At 35.4% G+C, this 26055-nt stretch overlaps 1 protein-coding gene across 9 annotated transcripts in view; it reads right to left on the reverse strand.

Moving 5' to 3' along the window:
• HERC1 (HECT and RLD domain containing E3 ubiquitin protein ligase family member 1) overlaps nt 1-26055 on the reverse strand; it is a 104273-nt gene that overhangs the window by 22061 nt on the left and 56157 nt on the right. For 4 of the 9 annotated variants that reach the window (XM_062584069.1, XM_062584068.1, XM_062584074.1 and 1 more), the window contains exons 29-53: nt 25846-25966; nt 24614-24851; nt 23422-23615; nt 22180-22335; nt 21837-21943; nt 21480-21590; nt 21218-21394; nt 20134-20373; nt 19843-19926; nt 18795-19315; nt 15961-16736; nt 14688-14886; nt 13570-13730; nt 12331-12447; nt 11924-12155; nt 10726-10850; nt 10270-10490; nt 8629-8897; nt 8014-8066; nt 6577-6777; nt 5805-5979; nt 4813-5083; nt 4157-4370; nt 3120-3376; nt 2346-2473 (exon numbers count right to left, since the gene is read on the reverse strand). In XM_062584069.1, coding sequence (XP_062440053.1) covers nt 2346-2473; nt 3120-3376; nt 4157-4370; nt 4813-5083; nt 5805-5979; nt 6577-6777; nt 8014-8066; nt 8629-8897; nt 10270-10490; nt 10726-10850; nt 11924-12155; nt 12331-12447; nt 13570-13730; nt 14688-14886; nt 15961-16736; nt 18795-19315; nt 19843-19926; nt 20134-20373; nt 21218-21394; nt 21480-21590; nt 21837-21943; nt 22180-22335; nt 23422-23615; nt 24614-24851; nt 25846-25966 — 5348 coding nt within the window. The remainder of the gene's footprint in view (nt 1-2345; nt 2474-3119; nt 3377-4156; nt 4371-4812; nt 5084-5804; nt 5980-6576; nt 6778-8013; nt 8067-8628; nt 8898-10269; nt 10491-10725; nt 10851-11923; nt 12156-12330; nt 12448-13569; nt 13731-14687; nt 14887-15960; nt 16737-18794; nt 19316-19842; nt 19927-20133; nt 20374-21217; nt 21395-21479; nt 21591-21836; nt 21944-22179; nt 22336-23421; nt 23616-24613; nt 24852-25845; nt 25967-26055) is intronic. The other 5 variants (XM_062584072.1, XM_062584076.1, XM_062584071.1 and 2 more) reach the window with 5 other exon arrangements.

A 26055-nucleotide genomic window follows, 5' to 3' on the forward strand; every position in this document is an offset into this window, starting at 1 on the left:
ACAAGAAGCAGAGAGAACTCTATTAAAAGAGAGAGAGAGAGAGACAGACAGAGACAGACAGACAACTCTAAGGGCTAAAAAATATGATCCTAACTTTAAAGATGAATTGACAGTTCTCTACCATAACAATGAATACAAATAAAATTGTGCTGTGCTTGTATTTAAAATCATTATTGAAATCATTAACAACAAAGTCCATGGAAGTACTGAATTCTGAATGTACTGTAATGGAAGAACACCTCTCTGTCCCCCTGATAATAATCTCATTACTATCTTCTGAAGTCAAGTTATATGTCATCCTGTTTATCCCTTTAAAGCAGCATCTATAATGGTAGCAGGCAAACACGAACTTAAAAGAATTGCAGAGAAATCATCATGAAACTGCCATCTAATGCACTACTGTTTCTTCATTCTGTACCAAGGAATAAATTTTAATTTATTCTTACAACAGTGTTAATGCAATATTTAAGTATCACTTTAATTATATTTAAACACTATTTTAATTAACTAGGTTACTCTTCTCTCCCAGTTGCTTCCACTCAGAGAAGAGTAACCTAACCTTGGCACTCAGTGGACAACACAATCTAAACTTGGATGCAAGAATTTCAGTATTAATGTGTCTAAGAGAGTTTCTTTCAAGTCATATGTTTACGTATCCAGGCTGCAGTGCCCAACAACACTATGTGCCTAACAACTGGACCAGATTATGAACTCATCCAACCTATGTCCTCCTTCCTTTGCGTAAGCCAACCACTCTCTTGTGTCAATACTTCTGTGAGTGGCAAATGCTGTGAAACTCAGTAAACAAATTCAACTTTAAGAATTTCAAGACAAAAAGGCAAAATAAAGGTCAAGTAATTCTGGGTTTCCATACACTTAAACATTTGGATTACTTTTAAAGAGACATTAAGAGCAAATTAAAAATTACAAATCTATTCTACTGATAGGTTCTCAGCACCATACACAGTTGTTTTGGCACAACTGATAGGCCTGCATATAGCAAGAATTCCTTAAATAAGTACCAACAACTTCATTTCTCCATGACATCTAGTTAAATTGTCACCAGTGAAAATTCACAAATCAATTACAGAAGAAATAAAACAGAATTCATTAATGCTTAAATATATGTAACTTAGAAGCTGTTAGAATTACTCTATCATTCATTTTTTAAATAAGGCATTTGATCAGCTCCAAGGGCTAATTATCTTAGAAGTTTCAACCCTTTTGAATATGCTTGACTTGACTGCACTTATAAAAGGCTCTCACTAAGAATCTTCACTAATTACACTTGTTTTCAATTTAATGTCCTCTGTAGTGTAAAACAGAATCTTTGTGACTACCAGATTGTTCTTTATTTCTTATTTCTTTTTTTCTTCTTCTTTATTTCCTATGTGAGAGATAAATATTTGTCTGCCTTTTTTAACCTAGAAAAGTAAAAAAAAAAAAAAAAAAAAAATTACCTGTCTATCTAGGTATAACCCAGTACAAGCTGGACAACTCCTCAGGTCCTCAGGATGTTGTAATTATGAAAGGCATCAACATACTGACCCACCTCAACTTTGGAGCTAGAGGCCCTTTGATACAGCTGTAAGTGTTCTTTGTCCCATACCACGACCAGCTGAACATCCTTTCGATACTTCTTAGTGAGGCTGAAGGACCAATTATTATTTATTTATTTCAGTCTGTTTTCGTTCAGACTAGCTCCATTTACTAGTTTGAGAGAACTTCATTCTTATTTGTCAGGGCTTTTATTAAAGAGACAGTCGGTGAATTATAAGCAAAATTCTAAAATCTTTAAGTCAACTTACACAGAATTTGAATGTTCACCCTGAGGGATGTGACATCCAAATGATACCACAATACTTCCCAGACATTTTCATGACAGATCATTATTCTAAGCTCCTGAAGCCCAAAAGTCACAAATTATTTTTTTTTTAACATTTGACCAGAACCATCACATTTGTAAATACCATGTTTGCCCTTTGAACTGCCCACTGGAACCCACTGAAGGAATATGAGATTTGCTTTCATGTGACAGTCCTTTAGAGTTATTATTTAACTCATTTGTCATTAGATGGATTTAGATGAATTAGATTGAATTAGATATTTTTAAACAGTTCTAGCACAATCTCCTTATATTAGCTCTTACCATCTTGAAATTTTAAGTTCTCTTTTCAGTTTTAAGCCATTTAATTTACTTTGCATGCCATAAACACAACACTGCAAAAGTCCCAAAGAAAAAGAGATTATTTGTGCAGGAGATATTGTGGAGTTAGGCCTTTTTCATTACCTTGCATGATAACAGCTTAAGTTAAATATTTGACTATTATAAATAATCAACTCACAATTTGTTGAGCACACATGTTTGTTGCAATGAATACTGCTTTTTTGTAACATTCCATACTCTTATGGTGCCATCATTTCCACTAGTTGCTAGAAGTCCCTTTTTGTTGCACCAAACACATGTCATGACCTACAAAAAAATGAAATTATTTTTATCATAGCAAAAACAGAGTTTAAATCTAAAGCTTAGGTATATTTGTTCACTATTTGTTAACTATCAATGAAAACATCGGCACAAAGCATTCACTTGATTATTTAAATCTGCTAAAACAACCAAGCAAACAAGCTACTTTTTCTCCTTCTAGATTATGGTGTAATTAAGTGCTCTTTACAAGGATGCAGGACACTGTTCAGATCCATGCTCCATAGGCCACTACTGTGCAGAATACTGGACAAAGACACTAACTACTATGCCAGACAAACTAATGCAAATTAAGATCTAATCTAAAAAAAGATTCGTAGCGATTCATTTGACTTCATGTACTGTGAAGATAGTTTCTTCTCTCCTTTAAATGAAGCTTCAAATCAGCTATGCATTTTTTTGCATCAGAAGTATCCTCTAGCAATAACTAACTTTATCACCAAAAAGCTGCTTCTTGTGCGAAATCATTCCAGTTAGCCTATTTGTAAAAAAAAAAAAAAAAAAAAAAAAAAAAAAAAAAAAAAAACCCAACCACACAAAAAAACCCACTCCCACCCAGTAATTTTATTTTCTGCATTTGACAAAAAAAGCATAATATTAAAATTCATACAATTTTGGTAGCGATCATGCTTACCCGGTTCTGATGAGCCTCTAATTTTATGAAAGAACATTTTCGTAAATCTCCCCCCATATCAGCAAGGGTTTGAGGAGTAGTTTGATTATCTCGATCATGTGCTGCAAGAGTTCGCACCAGCTGCTGAGCAGCCCACTGCCTATGTTGTGAAGATAACCTTGAAGAAAGGCAGCAAGCTGCTAGTGCGTTAGCCAGCTCCAGAGGGCCTACAGCAGAAGGATCATAGGAAGGATGGGCATACAAATGGGCAATTAAACCTGCTTAAACAAAACAATGAGATGATGCCCAAATGAGTACAAAACAGATTTGCACAAACGAATACAGCATTATCCATAATTTCCAGAAAGAAGAAAAAGATTAACAAACATTTTATACAGAATGTTACAATCATATTAATCATCAGAAAAAATGCTTTTCTGATAATAAGAGAAAAACAACCCCCTTAAAAACTTCACCAAAAGAAGAAGGAGGAAAAAAAAGAATAGTCTTATTCCTGACATACAGAAAATGGTCATTCAAGCAAAAAGTGCTGTCTAAACAAAAAATGTCTCCTCTGGTGCAGCTAAGCTGCTATCACTGCTCTGTCTTTTCCTCTCCTCACCTGAGCAACAGCCAAGTGTCGAGGCAGAGCAATTGCTTTGCCGCTCCCTGACCTCCCCACAGCAGCAGCAAGCCAACTTTCCGCCTCACAGGCAGAAAAGTACTTTGTTGGCAGGAAAGTTATTCCCTCAACTTCGTTATGTGGCAGAACAGAGGCTGAATGCCTTAGCTATACGGCTTTGAATGCTTCCAAATGTTTAGATTTCTTTTAAAGGGGCAGAAGATGCAACTATGAAATAAAATCACATTTCCAAGTAAAATTTGTGTACTATGATACTAAACTATAAAATCACCTAGATTAAAACAGGTTTTGTACATTTTTAAACACAGAGTGTATATATATAATATATTCTAGCATGTTTCTCCTTAAACGTAAATGAAGAACTGCGAATTAAATAATTAACAATTATAAACAATAAATTAAAACCATAGCATACCTTTCTTTTCAATTTCTGCTTTATCATAATTTGGCCTCAGTTTGGCCCCTTTGTCTGCCAACAATGCTACAAGTGCCTGAGTAACCACAAAATTTGGAGATGTTACAAGTTTGTTCTCTTCTGCAATTCCTCTTAAAAAGCTTGGCAAAAATTTTCGCTGAATTGGATCATCAACTGTTGTCAAGTTTACACCAGTTGCTGCAGAAATCAAATTCTATAAAATAAACAGATATACAGATTAACCAAAACTCCCTCGATTTCAGAAAAAAAAAAATTGAACAAATCATGTAGAGTTTTAAAACTTTACTTTTTTTTGCAGAAATTCTCAGCTCCCAATCACTATTTTTTAAACATGCAAAAATCATGTACAATACAAAATTCAAGGCTTCAGCCTTGGAAAAACCTCAGTCTTAATGGAAAGATCCATATCCAAACCATCATTTGCAGAACCAGCAAAAAAAAAAAAAATACTACAATAAAACATATCCTTGTGCTAAGCCATAAATAAGAACTCCAAGGAGATCCTCAAACTGTGTGCAGTCTCACAGTTCAGAAGATGAAAGACAGCACAGACTATCAATATGTACAAAACGTATTGCTTCATCTCACATGTAAGAAATTTCATATAAATGTTTGTGTTGAGGTAACAGTCCTACCTGTGTACATAACTGTACAAGTAGCTTTGCAGCACTAGGAGTATTTGATGCCAAACAGCCTACTGCTGTACTCAGATATGCAAGACAAGAAATAGGCTTGCTCGTTTTGTTGTGTATTCCTCTAGATCGCTCTGCTGAACTTGACACAGTGGACGGACTTGTGGAAAGGCCTGCTCTCCCTGCAGCAGCGAGGCACATCAAACGAACCAAAGTTCGGATATCTGTTAATCCCAAGGACTCAAGACCAGCTGCCAGGCTACAACTGGAACCACTGTCAAAAATGAATGCAAGTTCATTTTTTTCATTCTTTGTTTCATTACTGTATTGTTAAAGTTGAATTCGGATAAAAGTGCTCCTGAAATATTAGTGAACACTGCCTATTTGATTAGCAAGATACTGTTACCACTTAGGGAGAGGAGGAAGAGAGAGAAGTAAAGCTGCAGCCCACCCTCTCCCCTTTTTTTAAGCTGTGGATGAAGGCAAACAACAGTTAGCCTTGCCTTAGCAAAAATCCATATACTTATCTGGAATCAGTCACAAAGTTATACAGACAACTCATTTTTACAGTTTGCCATGGTAATAAGTATATATGGATATGAGGTCTCTGGGACTTCTTCACAGTTGCACAGGGATTTTGTGCAGAGACAAAATTTAAATTCTCACCTCCCATTGTCTCCTATACTCTTTTCTTTAACATTCAGCTCTAATACCTAGCTTGAACAAAAGCCTACAGATACTGTGTTTATCAGTGTTTTGGATGGATGATACTACTGGATTCCTCCTGCCACGCAAGACGTAGAAATCTGTTTCATGAAGTTTGAATAGAGGGTTCAAAAGAATGAAATGAACCAAGCTTTTCCTCTTAATAATACTATGCAAGAACATAAAACAAGTCACTTTCACAAATAGCTTAAAACTGCATCCCTAGCAAACATGAGTTGATAACTGCTTCCAAATGAAAAGGTTTAAGTGTTGCCAAGGATGCCACATACCTGACAGACAAAAGCGACAGTGCTCTCATAACCATAGTTCTTGCAAGGAGGACCTGGGCAGCTGCTGTCACTCTTCTTAGTGCCATAACACGGTCATGTGGATTTACTAGAGCAGCTGCTTGTTCTCCTAAGGTTATCCTGCCAGAAGAACTTTTTTCTATAGAGCCATGACAGCCTTTGAAATAATGATGGTGTGCATTAGCATTTAAAGAGGAATAAAAAACTATTATACAATAATAAACACAAAAGGAAGTTAGATCTAAGTTTGTAAATTACTCATTAAAGTTCTCAACATTTCACACACGTAATGATAATGACTGAAAGAAAAATACATTCCTAAAATCCTAAACATTTCATTCTTTCCTCATTTTCAAGGACAGATGGGCAACAATTTGATAATATTCAAGTTAATTCCTCAGTCTTCTCTGCCCTTTAGAAGGGTCTACAAACATAAACATTCACTTTGTATTTCAACAGGATGGTTACTAAGTCCCAACTTAAATCTAAGAAACTTCCTTTGAGTACTGCTGCTGGCTCCTGTTGCAGGACTATAGTCATAACATTATTACTAAATCGGAGCATCTAGCCTTCTGTCAGTATAAATGCTTTAAGCTCCATACAGTAACTTCTCTAAAATAAAAGGAAAATTTAGCATCTGTCTTCATTTCAGACACAGGAAAAACTGTTCTCAAAAATATTTCTGCATTATCCTTATAAAATCACAATAAACGCAAGACACTTGTACTTCAAATACAATTCATCTAAAATTTACCTATTTGCATCAGTGTTTCTTCCATACTGTTGGTGGCTGTCACCATTGCAACTGATGCACCCAGAGGATCACTGTCAGGGAACTGTACAGGCTCGGGCACAATTCGGCGATCATTTAAACCAAGGGGACCAGCCAGTAATTCAAACTCCTCTTCTCCTGTCAGCTTTTCATCTTCATCTACGTCTAACATATCCCAGTCTTCTGGAATTGGAGAAATAGAGTTAACTTGGTTACAAAACCTAAGAGCAACAACTGTAATGAATTAAAAAAAACTCAACAAATACAGGGTATAAAATATGAACTGCAATCTGAAAACTAGTAGACTTCAAAACTCCTATCATCAATGTTGTCACAGTAAACAACAAAGCAAATCACCAAAAGCAAAAACAAAATCCTCCTCTTGCCCCCCTCCATTAAATTTGATCTTTATTTTTACTGCAGATAAGTTTTATGCCAGACATTTCACAAGTTTAAGCAAAATGTTTTTGACTCCCTGAAGCACCACACTAGCTGGTTTTAAAATACACAAATGATAAGTCCTGGACATCCCATATACCACAAGACAACTCTCAGACCTGAAAAATAGTGAGAAACACGGACATTAAGTTGTGCTTTAAATCAAAATCAAAAAAAAAAAAAAAAAAAAAAAAAATCTCAGGTCATGATCCAGGCTTTTGCTTTTCTTTCCCAGAAAAAAAAATAGCACTGTAATTGCAATTCAGTTATGCACTCCATTCACTACTCAGCTATTTATACAGAAACCAACTTATATTTGCGATCTTTCCCCACCATCTTATCCCTCCTACAGTGGAGTCTGAGACCATTATCTGGTAGATGACAAACTTTTTGTTACCTACTGGAATTCTCACTTATGCTCACTTAAATAGTCAAATGTGGAAACTCATACAACTGCGATCGAACAAGCTACAAAATACCCAGAATCAAAGAACCACCTGGAAAGGGTTTTCTACAGCCACTTTTCTTTAACAGTGAAAGACAACTTCAAGACTCTCTAAGCTAGCAAAAAGGTAGAAAAGTATCAGTGAGCTTAATGCCAGATTCTTCTGAGATTCTAACTTACGCTAATAAATCTGTCCTACCAAGGGAGTACATAAGGCTTTATATATGCAGTCCTAGATGTTACATCTACCCACAACACCCCATCACCCAAATTTACAGTATTGGCCACTTCATCTACTTGAAGGACGTGGAAAGGACATGAAGAATAGGGGGAAAAAAAAGAGAAAGAAAGAAAAGAAAAATATTAATTTTCACTATTTTTTCCATTTGAATTTTAAAAACATTAAAATACTAAATCTAGTCTGAAGATTTTGAAGTACACCTTTAAGTACAGTTTCAACACAGGTTCATTTGCATATAACTATCTTTAAGGAAATTTCTGAAGTATTTAACACCTTGAAAAATTTATAAACATACCTTCATAGACACTGTCTTGTTTACCTATTAAATCAGGAGCCTGACCTTTGTATCTATGTGGAAAAAAAGAAAAAGAAAATAAAATAATTTAATAGCTCCAATATTTTACATAAATATACAAACATGCTTTAAATTTGGTTTACTGTTAGGTTAGTGTATATATGATTTCTGAAAATGACTAGGAAGAGAGAATTGAATAAAAGTGCTTCTAAAAGTGTGGGGGCGGGGGAGACACATTTTGCAGTACTAATGTGAAAAAGGCCCATAAAAAGTACTGTAATTATCAGACAAAGCTGAAAAAAAGTTCTCAAATGGACAACAGTATATAAGATTCCAATAGATAACCCCTTTGCTTTTTTTACGTTAAAAAAGAAAAAATGAAAGAAAGATCAGACAACTTTTTCTGACTATGCCTTTGCTGAATACAGCAAAAGATTTTAAACCTCAGTTAAAATAGATGAAGTCAAGAATTCTTCTAATTTTTAGCAGCAGAACCTGGCAATTTTAGCTAAATTTTAATTCCCTCAAACAGATTCTTAAAATGATGATGTTAGGAAATACTTAAGCTGTTTCCCTTCTTCACACACAGCATTCCACTGCCTTTTACTTCTGTACCTTTCTGAAGTTGATGTTTTAGATTTACTCTTCAGGGCTAAGTATTTCTCTCTGCAGATGCCACACAATAAATAGTAAGGATTTCCGCTTCCACATTCACCACCAAACCATCCATCTACATAAGAACCATTGCTACGATAGCCCTGACGATTTGCACTACGGCCGCAGCCTGGGTGGTTTCTCTTCATGTGTTGATTGAAGCTGACAACACTGGATTCACACAGTTCACAAACAACTACTTCTTCTCTGTCTTCAGATTCACAAACATGCTGCATAATAAGATTTTCATTTGTTATTTGTACAGAATAAATATTCTCATATTAGATACAAAAATATGTCTCTATTGGTAGGGATGTTCCTGCCAATTTTTGTTACACAGAGTGATATTTATATGGGTGACTTTCACAAAAGCAAAGCAGAAATAGGCAGTTTATGACACAAGGAAGAAAAGAACATTTCAGAATAGGAAAAAAAGTGCAAGTAAAGTTTCAGAAGATGTGATTCTCCTATTTCATTTCAGTTCTGCCTCAAAATTCTTTACAATATAACTTTTCACATAGCACTTTGCTAGTTCACAGTAATGCTGTCTTGGAGTTACTTGATACTTCTCAGAACTTGACTAAGACTAGATGCAACAAAGAAAAAAATCCACCATTTTCAGACAATCAGACTTTACATTTAAGGAGCAACAATAATTAGCATTTGTGTTAACACATTCTGAGTCACTGCCTGAATTTCATTTTCCTAGAATCACATTTCTGTCCCAAGTCAGTAATTTCATCAAGAAGCTCAAATAAAACAAGTTATCTGGGAATGTAAACATGCATACTGAAACTTGTTTGCACATCAGTCAGGTAATGTCATAGTTAGGAAGCAAAGGTTTATAGCATTGTAGGCTGCTTGTCAAATTCAGATAAATAGTCCAAACATACAAACTACAGCTTTTATGTTTCTCATCCATTCCAAATATATTTTGTGGGAGCTCCAAAACAATAGAGCAACCATGTGAGGACCATCACCATATCCTTCCCAGAGAATGAGATATGCAACACAACATGACTAAAGATAGCAAAACTGATTTAAGTGTAAATTATGTTGCTGCATATCAGAAATTTTTAGACTTGACTTCACAGATCTAAACTATACCAAGTTCTCATAAATGTAGGTATCACCAGAGTGATAAAAGAAAAACCTTTTACTAAGTTTTTCACGTTCTGTGATTACACTGGGAAGTGGGGAAATCACACACACAGGCCTATACTTTTTTTATAATCATTATTTCAAATAGAACAGATATTTACCACTGTGCTTGTTATCTCAAACACAGTTGAGCAATCTGGAATGCCTACTTACTTTCTAAGTAGTATAATCAAAACAATTATTCTAGTTCCGTTCTCATCTCTCAGGCAAGAAAAAGTGGGAAAAAAAATGTGGACATGCAGAAAAGCAGAGAAAGAAACACACAGAAGTACTATTCTTATCTGAAGCTAAGCTATAGAACAGAAATGATTTTAAGCATTGCTAGCATTTAGTAAGGAATTTTCAGACCAGATATAAACATATGCATGTTACTTTAAATTTAAAAATACGAACATGCAAAAAGCAGTAAGTTAAAGCAGCCTCCGCTGCAATCACACACACCCAGGTAGGCCAATCCAATACCTCTGGGATCCACATTCCCAGAATATCATTATCACTAGCGAGGTCTTGCCCAAACATAGCTTCCATCGCTTCATCATCAAGGTCAATTTCCAATTCCTCGTCCAAGTTGAAGTCATAAAGAGCCCCTGGATCTTGCTGCAAAGATATCCCCTCTCTTCGACTCTGGTTTCTGTGAGCCTGGACAGAGCGGTATAGTCCCGCTCAAGTGAAAAAAGAAAGTAATACATTATTTTGCATGTAATAAAGACGACCGAGTTTTCAGCTACCCCTGGTTTTGTTTTTAACTCTCCTGCTAAACATTATCTACTTAATTATCACATAAAAAATTAAGCCAGACATACTCTGACACAGATATTCAAATTATAGTTTTATAACTCCTCCTTCTCCTAATATACTGGATTAGCAAAGGCTTTGGAATTCTCTTAATACACTTACCAGCTCGTGCTAGTAATGTTCGGGCAGCTAAATCAAATTTGTGCCTTCTTGTAACAGCTGACCGACTTCTAGAAGGAGGCCCACTTGCAGAAGCTGCATTATCTGCATGATCCATATTATCAGGGCTACAAGAATATATATTGAACAAGTAAATTTTAAATAGCAATACACAGTAAATAAGAAAAAGAAGTTACAAAGATCATACATATTTTTTTTTCTTTCTTTCACAAAAGAAATAAAGGAAATTTGGTACTCAACAATTTTCTATCTTGCTGTTGCACATACTTATTGCAAGTCTTTTTTACCATGAGAATTATCTCAAGAAAACAGATGCAGCAACACCAAAACCTATTAATCTATTCCATAGTGCCCGAGTATTAAATAAATCCTGGGAGAGTGTTCATTTTACGTTCAGTGTTAGCTACAGCATAAACTAGGTTTCTTTTTCTTTTTAAAAGAAAAATCAACATTTCTGTCCCTGCTTCAATCTTTCCCCCTTTTGCCCAAAATCTTTTTTTTTGTGAAAAAGAATTCAAGAGTTTGACTCTTGCTACTTAATTTATTTCTCACAACTGAAATCCCCTATTTCTCCGTGAAATGAAAGTTTTCTTGAGACAAAGTAACTTAGGAAACTTTTAACTGAGTATCTCATTAGGGTTAAGAAATTTGAATAACATTGTTCTCAAAATAAATAGTGCAAGTTGTCTTCCTTACTAATAAAAAGCTGACTGGCTTTAAATGTACTAATTTTCTTTACTAATAAAAAGATGATTCCCAGCTGCTGTGATTTAACAATATAACGATTATTTATATGATTAAGAATATAAACTTTAGTTCAGTTTCATCCTCCCTGGACAAACCAAGAATTTATTAAAAACAAACAAACAAGCAAAAACTTGCACATGAGTACATTGAAAAAGAAAATTATTCCAATGAATTATTTTCCTTGCCTTTTTTTTTTTTTTTTTTTTTTTTAAAGGAAAGATGCTGAGCTTACATTCTTCCTCACAACTGCAGATGAAGAGTCCTGTAAAATTAATACACCCTATAAACATAGTTCAATTGCATCTTTGGTTTTATTCATGTTTAACACAATTCAGAAGTGTTATTCCAGAGTTTACTGCCAGTGACACTCAACTTGTGAGATCTGCATTTTCAGCAATTGTTTTTACACAATTAGAAGAAAGATAAACTTTACCTTTCACTGAAGCCTTCCTCCATTTCAGTGCCGTCAGCAGAAGGGATATCACCTGGTGACTGCAAATAACAATGATCACTAGATTTTCCAGCACTTCCAGAGACTATTGTCCCATGTCGTGAATCTGCAGTCCCTTCTGACTGAGGCTCATCATCATCTTCATTTCCAGGATGCTCTATCATCCACATGGCCAACACTGTGATATTCTGTGCATCTGCTTCTCCTCTTGCACCTGAAAGCAGAAAAAAATCACACTTCAAAATTGTATTATATCATTGATGACGAAAAATTTGTTTTTCCCCCACAAATGGTTATAGAGTTTAAAAATTAAATATTCTACTGGAAAATAGTGTGCTTCTTATTAATTTAATTTTTCAGTATAAACTGATATTATAATTACAGTTTACCTGTAGCTTCCATAGCTTTTGCGATTTGCCGGAGGGAGAATCCCATTTCTAACAAGGGAACAGCAATGGCAGGAGGAGGAGGGGATGTTGAAAGTCGGCTGCTTGGATCAGACAAAGCTTAAAAGATAGAAAGAATTAAGTGTAAAGTGTACAAATCTTTCTTTAGTCTTTTCCATTTTATCAGACCTCATCCCAATTTGGCAAAGATCTATATTAGCTGCAGATAAGGGAATAACTGTCTTTAACAAGTTTCCTCCCCACTGCGTTCTAGCACAAAATAAGATGCTTCCTGAAATGAAATCAGAGGGTGTTCATTCTTATGTGTAACATATATATTATGCACGCCTCTGTTTAATAAACTAGGATATCGATGATATTTAAACAACTACTCCTTTTAATATATTTCTAAGAAGTTTATTTTCAGTTAAAATACTACCAAATTATCTACTTGGTCTATATTTAGGTAGGTTAGATAAAAGTATCCTTGCCTGAATCAAGATTCCCAGACGTTATATGTGATCACACAAATATATAATCCTTTTAAGACACAGAAAGAAACCCCCCAGCAAGCTGCCAACAGATACCTGAAAATCTCCTTGCAGGTTAGGCTATATTTTTGTGCAGTCTCTCTCCAAAGAAAACAAAACAAATCAAAGGAATCTGAAAAGATCAGGAACTCCCCAAAAGGTTTCACAGAGAAGAAAACAGGATGTGATGAGGGCACATGAGGACATGACGATGCAAAGTTGGAGAGCCCTTGCTATCTCATTAAAGAAGATTAATTGGAAGGATTGAATTTCACATTGTATATTCTACCATATGTATCATAAAAGATACCAATTCCTGTTTTCTGGGTGGTGTACGATTCACGAAAAAAGTGACAAAAATTATTGTAATCAACAGTGGTAAGCAACCCAGGAAATAAACCCAAGTGAGATTAACATTTTGAAGTAATCATCAGTAATATTGCATTCTTGTTTTTATACAAGAGCATTAGTATGTAATCCATTCCACAGCTTTTAAAAACTAATTTCATTGGTTAATAGAAGTTTACAGCTAGACAGTCTACAGCCTTTTGCCCTAGGAGAGTCACTAAAAGGTTTTCAAGAATGTTTGGTATGCTTGGTCACATTAAAAATACTATTTCTAATAATATTTCCAATGTCTCAAAAAACTATACTGAACTTATGCACATTTACTAACAGTTCGTATTTCCTTCTATATTAATTACAAATATACCTGTACGATTGGCAGGCCTGGTAGACTGGGAATCAGGAGAAGTCAAACTTTGTCTCCTTCCAACTTCATCTGAAGGAGATGTTGGTAAAGAAGATATTGGAGGAGTCTGAGCACGCCGTGCTGGAAGCACTGTTGTAGTAGGGTAGCTGGAGAACATTTGTCTTTAAAAGAGAACAACGTATATTAAACAGCTACCCTGGAGAAGGTCTGACATTTGCTAGTAATGCATCAAATTAGAGTGTACTTGGCAAGTCATACCTTTGGCACCCTTAGAGCACTGAATTTTATAAAGGTAAGGGGCAGTATATACCCTGTAGGGGAAAACCTGCAGGAACAGGAACATTTGGACCATTTTTGACTGGGCAGCTAAATGCTCAAGTACACACCCACAAAACCCCTGTAGAAAGAGTGCTGTCCTAAGAGATAAATGAGAAGTTCCATTTCCCCAGTTTGCTCAGAACTCAGCCTAGCTGTATCAACCAGGGAATAGTTCCCTGTAATGTGAATATTTTACTTTCACTGTTCTAGTAATAGAACTTAGTTCCTCTTTTTCCTCAAATTTTATCTTCAAAGCCTCTAAAAACAGAAATCAGGTACACCAGCAGAATCAATAAATTTGAAATTGGACTCTATTCAGCATAAAGCAGATTTCCTTCCACATCAGAAATAGCCTCTGCAGATCTATCAAGGAGATTAACTAGCTTTATCTTACTTCCATTACAGTACATAAGGAGCAGATGAAACAAACAGGAGCTGAAGTATAACTGCAAACTAAGACCCGCTCTAGTTCAAGAATCAATGATTATTCATTAAAATAATGAATTTCAGAAATATGTTCTCTAAATTGAATCAAATAAACACAAAAACTGAAGGACAATATAAGAAAGGTATTTTCTCCTGTCCTGAAGAACTTGGATGCTATACAAATAAATTCTTAACAGCTCTTTTATTGCTAGAAGTTTACATCTTGCAACTGCCTTTTGCAGAGGCAATTAATGATAGTAAATAAAAACATTTCAAAGACTCTTAGAGAGCTAAAGGCATATATTGTAAGTTACACAACTTGTTACACACACACACACACACAATCAAATGCACTGAAAATAAAGATATTTTACCTAAGAAGACTGAGAGGCATAACACCAGGTGATTCTGAAGCTGGAACTGTTTCAGTATCAGTTACTGGAGTAGTAGCAGTGGTAGTATCCTCCAGAGAGCTGCTCATGAAAGATGTTGTACTAGAAGCAGAAGGGCTGGTTGTAACTGGTGTTTGGGCCTGCTGAGATTGATCACCTTCTTCTACTTGTTGATCTACTTCTGCAACACAAAAAGGACATTAAAGGTACATCAATATAGTTGCATAGAGTGAAAGAGGAGCTACTGCTAAGCTTTACAAAATAAATACCGATCTTCAGAATTCCCTCCAAAGAAAGGAGTGTGCAGAAACACAGAAATAATTCTACCAGTAATTCACTGACTAATGTAAATAAATTGGTCTATGAGTTGGTCTTGCTGTTCTAACACTGATACAAGGTAAGTAATAAATGAGTCTTTCTAGACAAAAACAAAAGCCATTTGATTGATTAGATCTTAATATATTTAGTATTACAGAAGCTAGGAGTATTCTCCTAGGCAAAGGAGAAAGAAATCTCCAATATAGAAAGAGAGCTTATTAATTATAAAGCTATCTCAGCTGCTTAACTTACAGATTTCTGAAGGTTTTTTGGCTGGTTTATAACCAGTCTGTAAGATGATAAAGAACCAGACAGCACAGTAACTAGCTTTGCCATTTTAGATATTTTTTTCTTTTTAAAAAAATTTAAGTAATTTCCCTGAAGTTGCACTCCACAATATATAGACTTTCAAGATGAAAAAGAATATGCTATACATTCTCTCCTTGGCCTCTCTTAGTGCAACGCCAAGTATCTCAAAAAATTTTTTTGATTCACAGTGCTTTTTCACAGATAGAATCAGAAGTTACTTACAGCCTGAACACATATATGCTCAACATCATGAGTTAACATGATTGCATACAATCATGTTTAGCAACAGTAAGCTTTGTTAGATTCGTGTCACATACAAGTCCTTCTGACAAATATACACAGAACTGCTCATATGTCAAATGCATAAAGACAATTTAAAAATCCCTTAATTTCTGACATGCATCCAGTTTTATTAAAATGAGGAATTGAGGGAAAGACAAAAAAAACAGTATTAACTCTACAAAGCAGTAAATGATCTTTGTAGACTTTCTCTCTCCAATTAAGACTACTCCAAAGTATAACCACAAAAAATTTTTAAGATTGTTACTTATATTATCATTGTTCCTATTGATTTCAATGAAAATAAAGATTAAGTTTTCATTATACTTTCATTATTTCGAAAATGTACCTTGTTTAAGTCTGCCACCAAACTGATCCTCCAGCAGCCCATGAACCACTAATTTGTAGATCATGGCTTGTGCTCGTTCCAAATCTGCCAGTCCTAAAGCTCTTTTAATTGGTGAACGCATGACTGCCCGTTTCACCATGTGTCGCATCAGGAACTGCAAGGCAGCACGCATTTCAACGTCTTCATGAACAACTGGAGAACTAGCACAATCAGAGTTGTGACCATTTTCTGCCAATACTTTTGGTATTAACAGCAGCTCAGCATATTTGCTACAGCTAAGAAGAACACTAAGTGACTTCATAGCACCAAGATAAAGATAAGATAGCTGTACTGCTCTGATTTCTGACTGCACTATATCGTGATTTCTTGGCGTGTGTTCATGGTTTTTTTTTCTTCCTTCGATGGGTTGGTGTTGGGATTCCATACCTAGTGTTGATGGCTCTAATGAAAAGGAAGCTATTTCATTTTCTGACTTGGAGCTTGTAGTACTATGTCCTTTGTTATCATCAGCACTTTGTCCTAATCGTGTATCTGATCCACCATCACCCTCTGTTTTCTGGTCGATTTCCCCTTTATCTTCAGATTCATGTCTGTGTTTTTTCTCATGTCTCTTGGTGCTTTGTTTTCCCATATCTTCATGAATACCAGTCAGATAGGTAAGGTCCAGCAACACAGCAGCTGTCAGCCCACGAAATCTTGCAACATCAAAAGGCAGTGGTTCACAGGGCTCCAGATTATACAATGGAGTATCACTAGGCGACCAAAAAGTTGGGAAGCTTTAATAAAGATCAGAATGACACAGGAAAAAGCAAGTGAGGGAAAGACAGGAGGAAAGTACAGGAAATAATGTAGGCAAAGTAGGATGTAATATATATTTAACAAAATAAATGAATCAATTCTAAAAATTAAATGTAAACAGGGGAAAATGAGGTTATGAACAGAAAATGGGGAAATATGGTATCAGAGCAAGGCAACAAAGCACGCATGTTTTCAGTAATGACCACCACAATCCAGGAACATCACAGAAGCTGCGAGTTAAGTGCTGACAGAGCTTTCTGCTACTTTATTTAGAAAAATACAACAGACCTTTAGTAAGAAAAGCCAGCTTAAACCAAATATTATTTTCACATAACAGCTGAATTTGTGAACAGGCATAAAAGCTTGGCCAGAAAGCAATCCTGAACTTTTTCAGCATTAAGCAAAAGCTTTGATTGACCTCACTTTCCTGTTCAAATGTTCATCACAAAGGAGCATGCAACTGATACCTCATACTGCTGACTCTAGTTATATTAGGACAGATTCCCTTGAGAGGACAGTAACTCTTTAAAATACAGGTCCGAAAAACCAACAGATACGTATGTCTATCTAGCTGTCTGCCCACGCTCAGTGATAATTTTTTGTTGTATTTTGAACTGCTATACTTGAATAATATTAGTATTTTCCACATATCCAGCAGATTTAGGATCTCAAAATCTTCCTTTTATAATCCACCAAATGTTTCCTCCTCTTAGAACGTTAACTTCTGCTTAAAAACGAAAGCAAGCTTTAATCTGTTTTTAATTAAGGGATATTCTGAACTTAACTCAATGCATTGCTAAGAGCTTGTCCATGTACACATGCTGCACCACGTCACTGAAATAGTACCTGGACTACAATAGCACTGAAATACACCTGGACTAAATTTGATAATCAATCGCACTTCAGTATATTTAGGCAGAGTGACAATAGCCTTTACGTATAGACAAGGTAGATGTAAAACAGCAACAGTTCTAAGACATGAACTGAGCCCAGTTGTTTCCAAATGTAGTTATAACTAGTGTAAAAGGGGAAAAAAAAAGTAATTATTGCTCAATTTCTGCAGAAGATTAAGGATCAATTATGGCCATAAGGAGTTTAAGGAATTTTGTGACTCAAACCTCTTCCACAAAAAAACAAAATCAAAAAAAACAAAAACAAAAACAAAAAAACCCAAACAACATACAGGCAATTCCTGTGAGAGAACCACAGAGGCCAGAGAGACCACTAGGTTTGTTTCAGAGCTTCTTCAAAGTGCTTTCTCTTTGAAGAAAGGCAGAAAAAGGAGCACCTTCTTCCAGCCTCCCCGCCCAGTTCTCACCATCATTTGCAGAATTTACAGCTCCAGAGTACAGTATCAATACATGGGCACTCCTTTAGCTCTCTAATGCAGGTCAGAGAATGAGTAAGTACTGCTTCGAGGCAGCATTAATCTGGATACTGACATCCACCCACCATGAGAAGAGAAAATCCTCCCACTTCCTGGCCTTGACCCCTCCTCAAGCCCCCGGGAGCATTTTCCAGGCCCCCAGGAAGGAAAGGCCAATGCAGCAGAGACATCTCTTCTCAATTCTGAGAAATCTAATCAGAACTCTCTTCAGAACCAGGTTCACCACGTAAAACAAAGTGTGCACTACCCAGTAAAAAGCTGTGTTCAGTTTATAAACAGTAGATTAAGACAGCAATAATGTATTAGTTAGCCAATATGTACAACTTACTAAAATAAGCAAAGCTAATTTCAAATCTAAAAAGCTGGCAAGCTATTCACATCCACAATTATGAAATCTAGAGTCCAAATTAAGAAGTCTAATGATGCTGATCAATTCCAAACTATCAAATATACATTTAATATACCAAGTATTTTTTCCTATATAGCAAAGTTCAATTCATGTTTGTTTTAGAGAGCCAAATTCATCTATGTTATTTTAAAATTTAACTCTGACGTTTTACTCTAACGTAAAATGTATGTTACTTCTGAAGCTTTCCAAGCACAGAGTATCCCTAGTTTGTGGAAAGAGCAGGAAATGAGCATACTATACCTGATAGTAATCTCCGCTTCATCCCACTGAACCTTGGCAGAGGTACTGCCTTCCTTTACTACTCCAAGTAGGGTGGCATGACGTCCAGTTTGCTTGTGTACACATCGACCTCCAACTCTAAGACCAGCATCAACTCCACCAATTACTGCAAGAACAGGCCACACTTCCACACACAGCATCTTCAGTTGCAGTTCTGAGAGGTCAGCCAGACCATGCCTACTATGCTTGCTTTTCTCCTCCTCTTTACTTTCTTTCTCCTCTCTCACCTCATTCTCCTCTCGACTCTGAATTGAGCGACTTTTCTTCAGTTTTTGACCTGCTTCTTTAAGGCATGTTTTGATTTTATTCAGTCTCTCCATCAGTTTTTTATTGATGCAGTGTGTCCAACGGTCTGTTCGATGAAGGATACGAATGAGTTGGATAGTAGCTTCTGCCAACACTGCAGCAACGGGACTGCAGATTGGGTCACCAGGTAGCAAATCTCTTGGTGTGCCACGCATCTGCATATCACAGATTTTCACCTAAGTGTTTAAAAAGAACAATATGCAATATTATCCTCTCAACATACCTACAGAAGCTTATTTTAATATGGGAGTCTTTCCTGCTGACCAGAAAGATGTACTAGCACTTTTTTTTTGTTTTGATTCCTTCAGAAATTCACATTAATACTGAAAAAACCTGCATCCCTACAAAATCAAAGATACTGAAAATTACAACAGTTCGTGCTTATTCACATTAGACTACGTTTTCCCTGAACTTGCTGCAAATTTTTGTATAGAACATTCGTTTTGTAAAGTAATTCTAAGTAGCACAATACATTTCAAATTTAGAACAGACTGCACAATACAGCAATTTATGAAAGTCTAATGAGTGTGAAAATAATGTAATGCTAATGTACATCATAACGTATGTCATGATGAATAAACAGTGATATTCTCAGGACCTGTCAGCTACCAAAAAAACCTTAAAATGCAATATCCAAAACACTGCCACATTATAGAACAGAAAAGAAAGTATAAACTTATGATCTATGAAGATGAAAAGTTACCTTTTCTCCTGGATTACTGCTATAGAACATAACACAAGGGTATAACTCTGCTGCATCCACATCTTCAAAAGCTAGTTTTGGTTCCTAGTTAAAACAAAATCAAAAAAACCAGAACACTTTAACAAGCAAAAATATGAAGCGTGACAAAGTTACACCCGTATTATAATCCTCGCAAGTACTGAAACTGTCATGTGTCTTGTTTTAGTCATTATGCTTAGCTTTATACAAAATGTACGTGCCAAATTACTATTGAAAATAAACACCAAAGAGAAACAATTAACCATTAAATACCTCTCCATTTTTACCAAAAGAAATAGTTCTTGCTTCCATATCTAAAACACATGTGATGAAATCTCCTTGCGTAAAGCTGGATAGTGTCAAAGTTTGCTCTCCATTATGGTAAAGGTTACCACTATAGGCTCTATACAGCCACATATCTGAGGTAGTGCGATGGTTGAAGTCGTGTACTGGCCAGCGAGAAACTCCTACACACGTGCCTTCATTGCCTCGATTCTCCTTCACAATGTAGAACTAGTAAGCAAAACACAGAAGTACGGAAAAAAAAAAAAGTCAAGAACATATATTTTAACAGAACAAGAAAACAATGAGAGGTTTACCTTATTCTACATGCTTATACATATTTTTAAGTGTTTCACTACCTATAAAATGACCTCTTGGTGCATAAAATTGGTCATTGATAAGTCATTTAATCTTAACCCACTAACATCCAAAAAAACTCTATAAAACACACAAATAAGTCATATTTTTTCTCACTCAAAACACACACACACACACAAGTTAGTTTAGTGGTGATAATAACGTAACAGAAATAAGCAAGCTTTACTTCTCAAGTTCACAGTGAGTGATTGATGTAGATTCAAGTAAAGAACTATAACACACTAAAACTGTTGCGCTCAAAGATGGTACAGACAAGGGCTACAACTGTTTATCTATCTATCTATATGTCTAAATAAATTACTCTATATGATGTATTAAAGGTTAACTTTGCCAGTCAGGCTGATCTATCTTTTTGGAAGAAAAAAGCGTATTCACTAAAGGAGAAATACAAAATCCATGTAGCTCAGTAGATAACTATTGCAAGACAATGCATACTTATGCTGACTATAAATCTAAGGGAAAAATACCACCACCACAAATATTCCACATGGATTCACAGCCTCCCATCTGTAAACTCGCAACTGAAAATATGCTCCAAATGTGCTCAAAAGCAGTCACAAACAGATCACTTTAGATCAAAACGGTCATCTATCCAAAAACACTTTCCTAAGCAAAAAATAGAGTAATTGCTCACAAGTCACAGTATTTTTCCAAACACAGTAAAAGAACAGTAGATATACACTTTTATACAACCTACCTTCCACTGGTAACACCCTGAAGTAACTCCAGTAGATGCTAAACCATATCCTTTACCTCCACTGCCATGAGTTAGTATTTGCCCATTCTCCACTATGCAGCACTGAGCTTTCTCAGGATCAAAGGACACTTCCTGTATAGGAAGATTCTCATCTTCATCTTCAGACTCTCCTTGCTTCTATCAGAAATGGGACAAAATAAAATATTTGTAATAAAGAAACTCAACTGTATTCAGTCAAAAGAGAAAGTAAAAGCATCATTACCTGCAGTTTCATTTCTTGTTCTTTCTCTTTTATTTGAATTGCATGTTTAGCCTGAGCTATTGGAGTCTCCCACATGCAGTCGGACAGAAGTGAGAATAGTCGTTCAACAACCTGGTGTATCAGAATATGATTCACATCATTTTAAATACAAGATGAGGACAACAAATAATATTACTTTGCTTTACTTTGTTTTGTAGCTATAAATGTCAAAACATTTAGTACTGTTAGATAAGCAAGCATCTGCACTGACTCTGACCTGATCTGGATTCTGAGAAAACATACCAAACATGCAAAAGTCTGTTTAATAAGACTTTTTAAAAGAAATAAGTACAAAAGCTTTTAACAAAATATAAAAACCTGAGCCATCTGATCATCTTCAACGCCAGATTCACAAGCGGGTAAGACAGCTTCTAGCACATGAAGTGCAAGGAGTCTAGTCCTCAAATTGCCAACCAAGGGAACCCCTAAAAAAAAATCAAAAAGTATATCAATAATCTAAAAAGGATTTCTGCATAAGGCACATACCTATGAAGTCACCTGCATGCCACCAACAGCACAATGTTTCAAAGCATAGCTTGTGTACATCTACTGCAATCAGTTTTAGGTGTTCACCACATAATGCGTCCTAACAGGACCTATTTTTAGGAACAGCGCTACAGAAATGCAAGTAACCATTGAGTACATTTTGAAAAGTTCATACCTGAGCAGCACTTTTGAGAAGCAATGTTAAGTAGTACTTCTGTCCACTTTGGAGATGCCATTTTTGACTGAATTGCTTTTGATGAAACAACTCTCCGCAGGAAAACGAGAAAGTCTCCCAAGTGCAATTCTGCTGCATGTTGCTTTCGGAGGGCAGCTAGTAAGTTAATTTAAAAGGTTTCATTTATATCCTTACTCACAAATCTACAGTATCTACAAATAACCAATTTCAAAGTCAAAATAAAATCAGAAAAATAAGGCAAACATTCACTGTTGAGTTTTGTGATGTTTTCAGTTTTGAGAGCAGCGAGTCCAGAGAAGAATACAGCCAAATTACATTGTTAGGCTATACTATGTGGACTAGCATCCATTTGGAAAAATACAGCTATTCAAGTATCAGACAGTGCATTGTAGAACATAGGCATTTGGTAAACTAGGACTTATGCTAAAGCAACATATTCTAATTTGCATATACAGTTAAACATTAAAAAACACACACATTTCAGTATTTCCAAGCTCTATATATTTAATATAAATTAGAGCCAAACAACTTAAAGATAGATGTTAAGCATCTGAAGCATATCATAGACCTGATTAGAAGATAAAGAGAAAATACTGGCAGTCCGTGTTAATGGTAATAAACTGATCTGTAACTAAAAATAAAATGACCAGGTATTCAACAAGTATTTATAAAATGTCCCTGTGATATAAAAGGCAATCATTGGTTTCAGTGTGGATTTTTGTTTTGTGTGGATTTTCGACGCAAAACAATAAGCTTCATCACTGCTCTGATTTCTGTTCTATCTTTACAAGCGTATGTTTGTGGAAAGAGATGACATTATATACTAATTCTGTTACTGAGTTAATTTCTTAGGCCTATCTTATGAATTCCACAGCCATTAAATTGCTTATAAATACAGTTGTAAGTACAACTAAAACATTTGTATATCTAAAACCAAGCTACAATTAAAAATCTCTTCAAACATACAATTTCTACAGTAATTTAAAATGCTTAATAACAGACTGGAAATTATGTGAAAATACTCGTATATCAGAGGATTTGTACATAAATTTGACATGAGCAAGAAAAAAAATGGTGACTTTTTAATCTAATTTAGAAAGTTAAGAATGATCCAAAAAGAATCAATACAGTAGAGCGAGTGAGGGCCTCAGCATTCAGTAGTTTGTTTTATTATGTTTGCCAGTATTTCAAGCGATAACAAAAATGATGCAAGAACATTACCTCTGAAGTCTCTCTTTTCATTATCTCCATTTGAATCTGTCTTCTTCGATTCTACTTCATCTTCCTCGCCTTCCCCTTCTCCAAAGGAAGCCATAAGCATTACACCAGCTTGTGATAACAAGTTCTTCAGTTGACTGCATAATAGATCCAGTAAAGACTGGACCACCTTTGGGCTCAGTTTGTCAGCATAGGTTCTATATATTAAGAAGTAAAAATAGGAACATTTGAGATCTAGTACAAGACGAAATAACCTAAACATACGACTATAAACTCAGTGCAAGTGAAAACTGGACTAATACAGCACTGATGCTAATTCATTCTAATGCAGCAGGTTACTTTTCATCATCCTCAATTTCATTTTAGCAGAATGTGACAAGTACCTATGAGTAGTTAGGTCACATAGAGAAAATAACCATGAATTTGGCAGATTATTCTTGTTTGAACTCTATTTTTAAGATGCTGTAAAACTGTGCAATCATTACAATCAGTGGATATCTTTCCAATATTTTCTAAGGGAAAAAGAGCAACTTAGCTCATTAAACTGAATCCCACTGCAACTTCCACAGTGTTATTTTGACTGACTGTTTTTAAACAACAGACAAAGTACATTGGATTTTATAAACACTGAAATGAAGCTAAATATACTAAATACAAAATAATACTCCCGCTGACAATAAACTTTCTTCATTAAATTTTAGCTTAGTAAAGAAAAAGTAAGTATTTAGCTACTAACTGAATATTGGATCGTGTTCCTGATCTAGCAATGCTGGTTATCCCTCAGAAAATTAACTTTGTATTTTGAAAAGAAGCATAGTGTACAGCTCTGAAGAACTCCTACAACATTATCATCACTTTCACACAAATGACTTTTACAGAGCAATAGGAAGCCTCATTCTATCAACTCAACAGATCTAAACACAAAGCCAAGTTAGAGTAAGGAGACTTTTACATCCCATAAAGCTACCAAATGTTCTGTTCCAAATTCTTCATTTACAATTTAAATATATCAATCAGTCTTACGTGCACCTTTCTCATGAACATTGTAACTATTCTTTTTTTCTTCATTTATATGCTTGTGAACAACATTTATTGTCCTAAAGAAAGCTCACACAAAAGAATTATTATTTTTAAAGGGTGCTGAAAAGCCAAAAGACTTAGGTTTTATGAAAGTAAGGCACTATTCAGTACTTACCCAGTGGTGATAGCGAGGATCTGAAGTAGTCTTGTACTGGCTATTTTCAAAGCTGTGCTGAGCTGAGAAATACCAGTTTTGGGCAACAGTTGCAGTGGTTGTCCTAACATGGTGTCTGTGCCACACAACTGTGATAGCACATTTAGCAAACCAGTGGAAATGGCCAAGGAGACATCGACAGGCTGATAGTGTACACTTAGGGCAAATACTGTTACTAACAGAAGACGCTGTTGTGCTTCTAAAATTAAAATGAAGTTGTTTTTAATCAATAGGCTTTTTAAGAGCCAGAATACTAAAAACAGCAGTAGTTTGATTTTTTAATAAAATTTAATGAATTAAATTATCAAGTAAAGAGCTAGCTTTCTGTCAGAACCTGCAAGGTAGCATTTCTGGTATACCAGAAAGCCCTCTTAACTCAATGCACTCTATGCTAATACTGTTCTAGGAAAAAAGCCATGTACAGTGACATCGAGCTTGTGATGCAAATGTTCTGAGGCTGAATCTCAAAAGAAATAAAAACTTTCTCTCTGAGGTAGGGATAACTCGGTGAAATACTCAGTTATCTGCCTATACTTCAAATTGATTTACAAGCAATAGCTTTCAATTCCATTTTAGTTGCAAGCAAAATCAATGGAACAATTCAGATAAGCATGCCAATTAGGCTACACCAACACACTAAATTATACAACTCGCTTCTGTACTGAAGCTCCCAGTTACTGTATGTAAAAATGCACAGTGAGGTGCAGAGTTCCAGCTATTCCTTAAGGACAGATGCACACAGCAACAGTTTGGTAGAGGAGGCCAGGAGAAAGTGTTTTCAAAACAAGCAAGATGCCCTAGTCTTTTGTTTTCGGCTTTAAAGAAATTTCATCTGAATTAAGGAAAAAGAATTGGAGACTTTACATATCTTCAGAAAACAGCTTATCTCCGCAAACCTATAAATCACTTTGCAACACTGAAGAAATAAGGGACTACAAAAGACTGTGCTACATGTTTTATTGAAATAGAAAGGTTGAGAATACTAGTCTTAAAATGAAGAGGGCAGACGCTTGAAGAAAATTAAAGACAGAAAAAGCTTTAAAAGCTTATCTCTACTAGGAAAAGTAGTCAGCCAAATACCTCACCGCTAAACTCTGGCCACTGATATCAAAACCTACTTTGTCAAACATATAAGCTATTGTATTGCATATCCGAGTACATATTTTACAAATTACAAATTTTTTTTCACTTACCTATGTGATGTTTATTAGCCTGCAGAGCTCTTTCTAATGTAGCAGATAATTGCTGGTAAATTTTGTGCACAGCCACTTGGATTTCAATTTGAATACTTCTCTTGGCTGCTCTGATACCATCCTGGGTCAAACAAATTACTGTTGTAACAACTGATACATTTTTATCATTCAGTTATTGAAATAACAGAAACCAATTTTTAAAACACATAC

The sequence above is a fragment of the Rhea pennata genome, chromosome 10 (genome assembly GCF_028389875.1).
Source record: "Rhea pennata isolate bPtePen1 chromosome 10, bPtePen1.pri, whole genome shotgun sequence".
NCBI classification, from domain to species: Eukaryota; Metazoa; Chordata; class Aves; order Rheiformes; family Rheidae; genus Rhea; species Rhea pennata.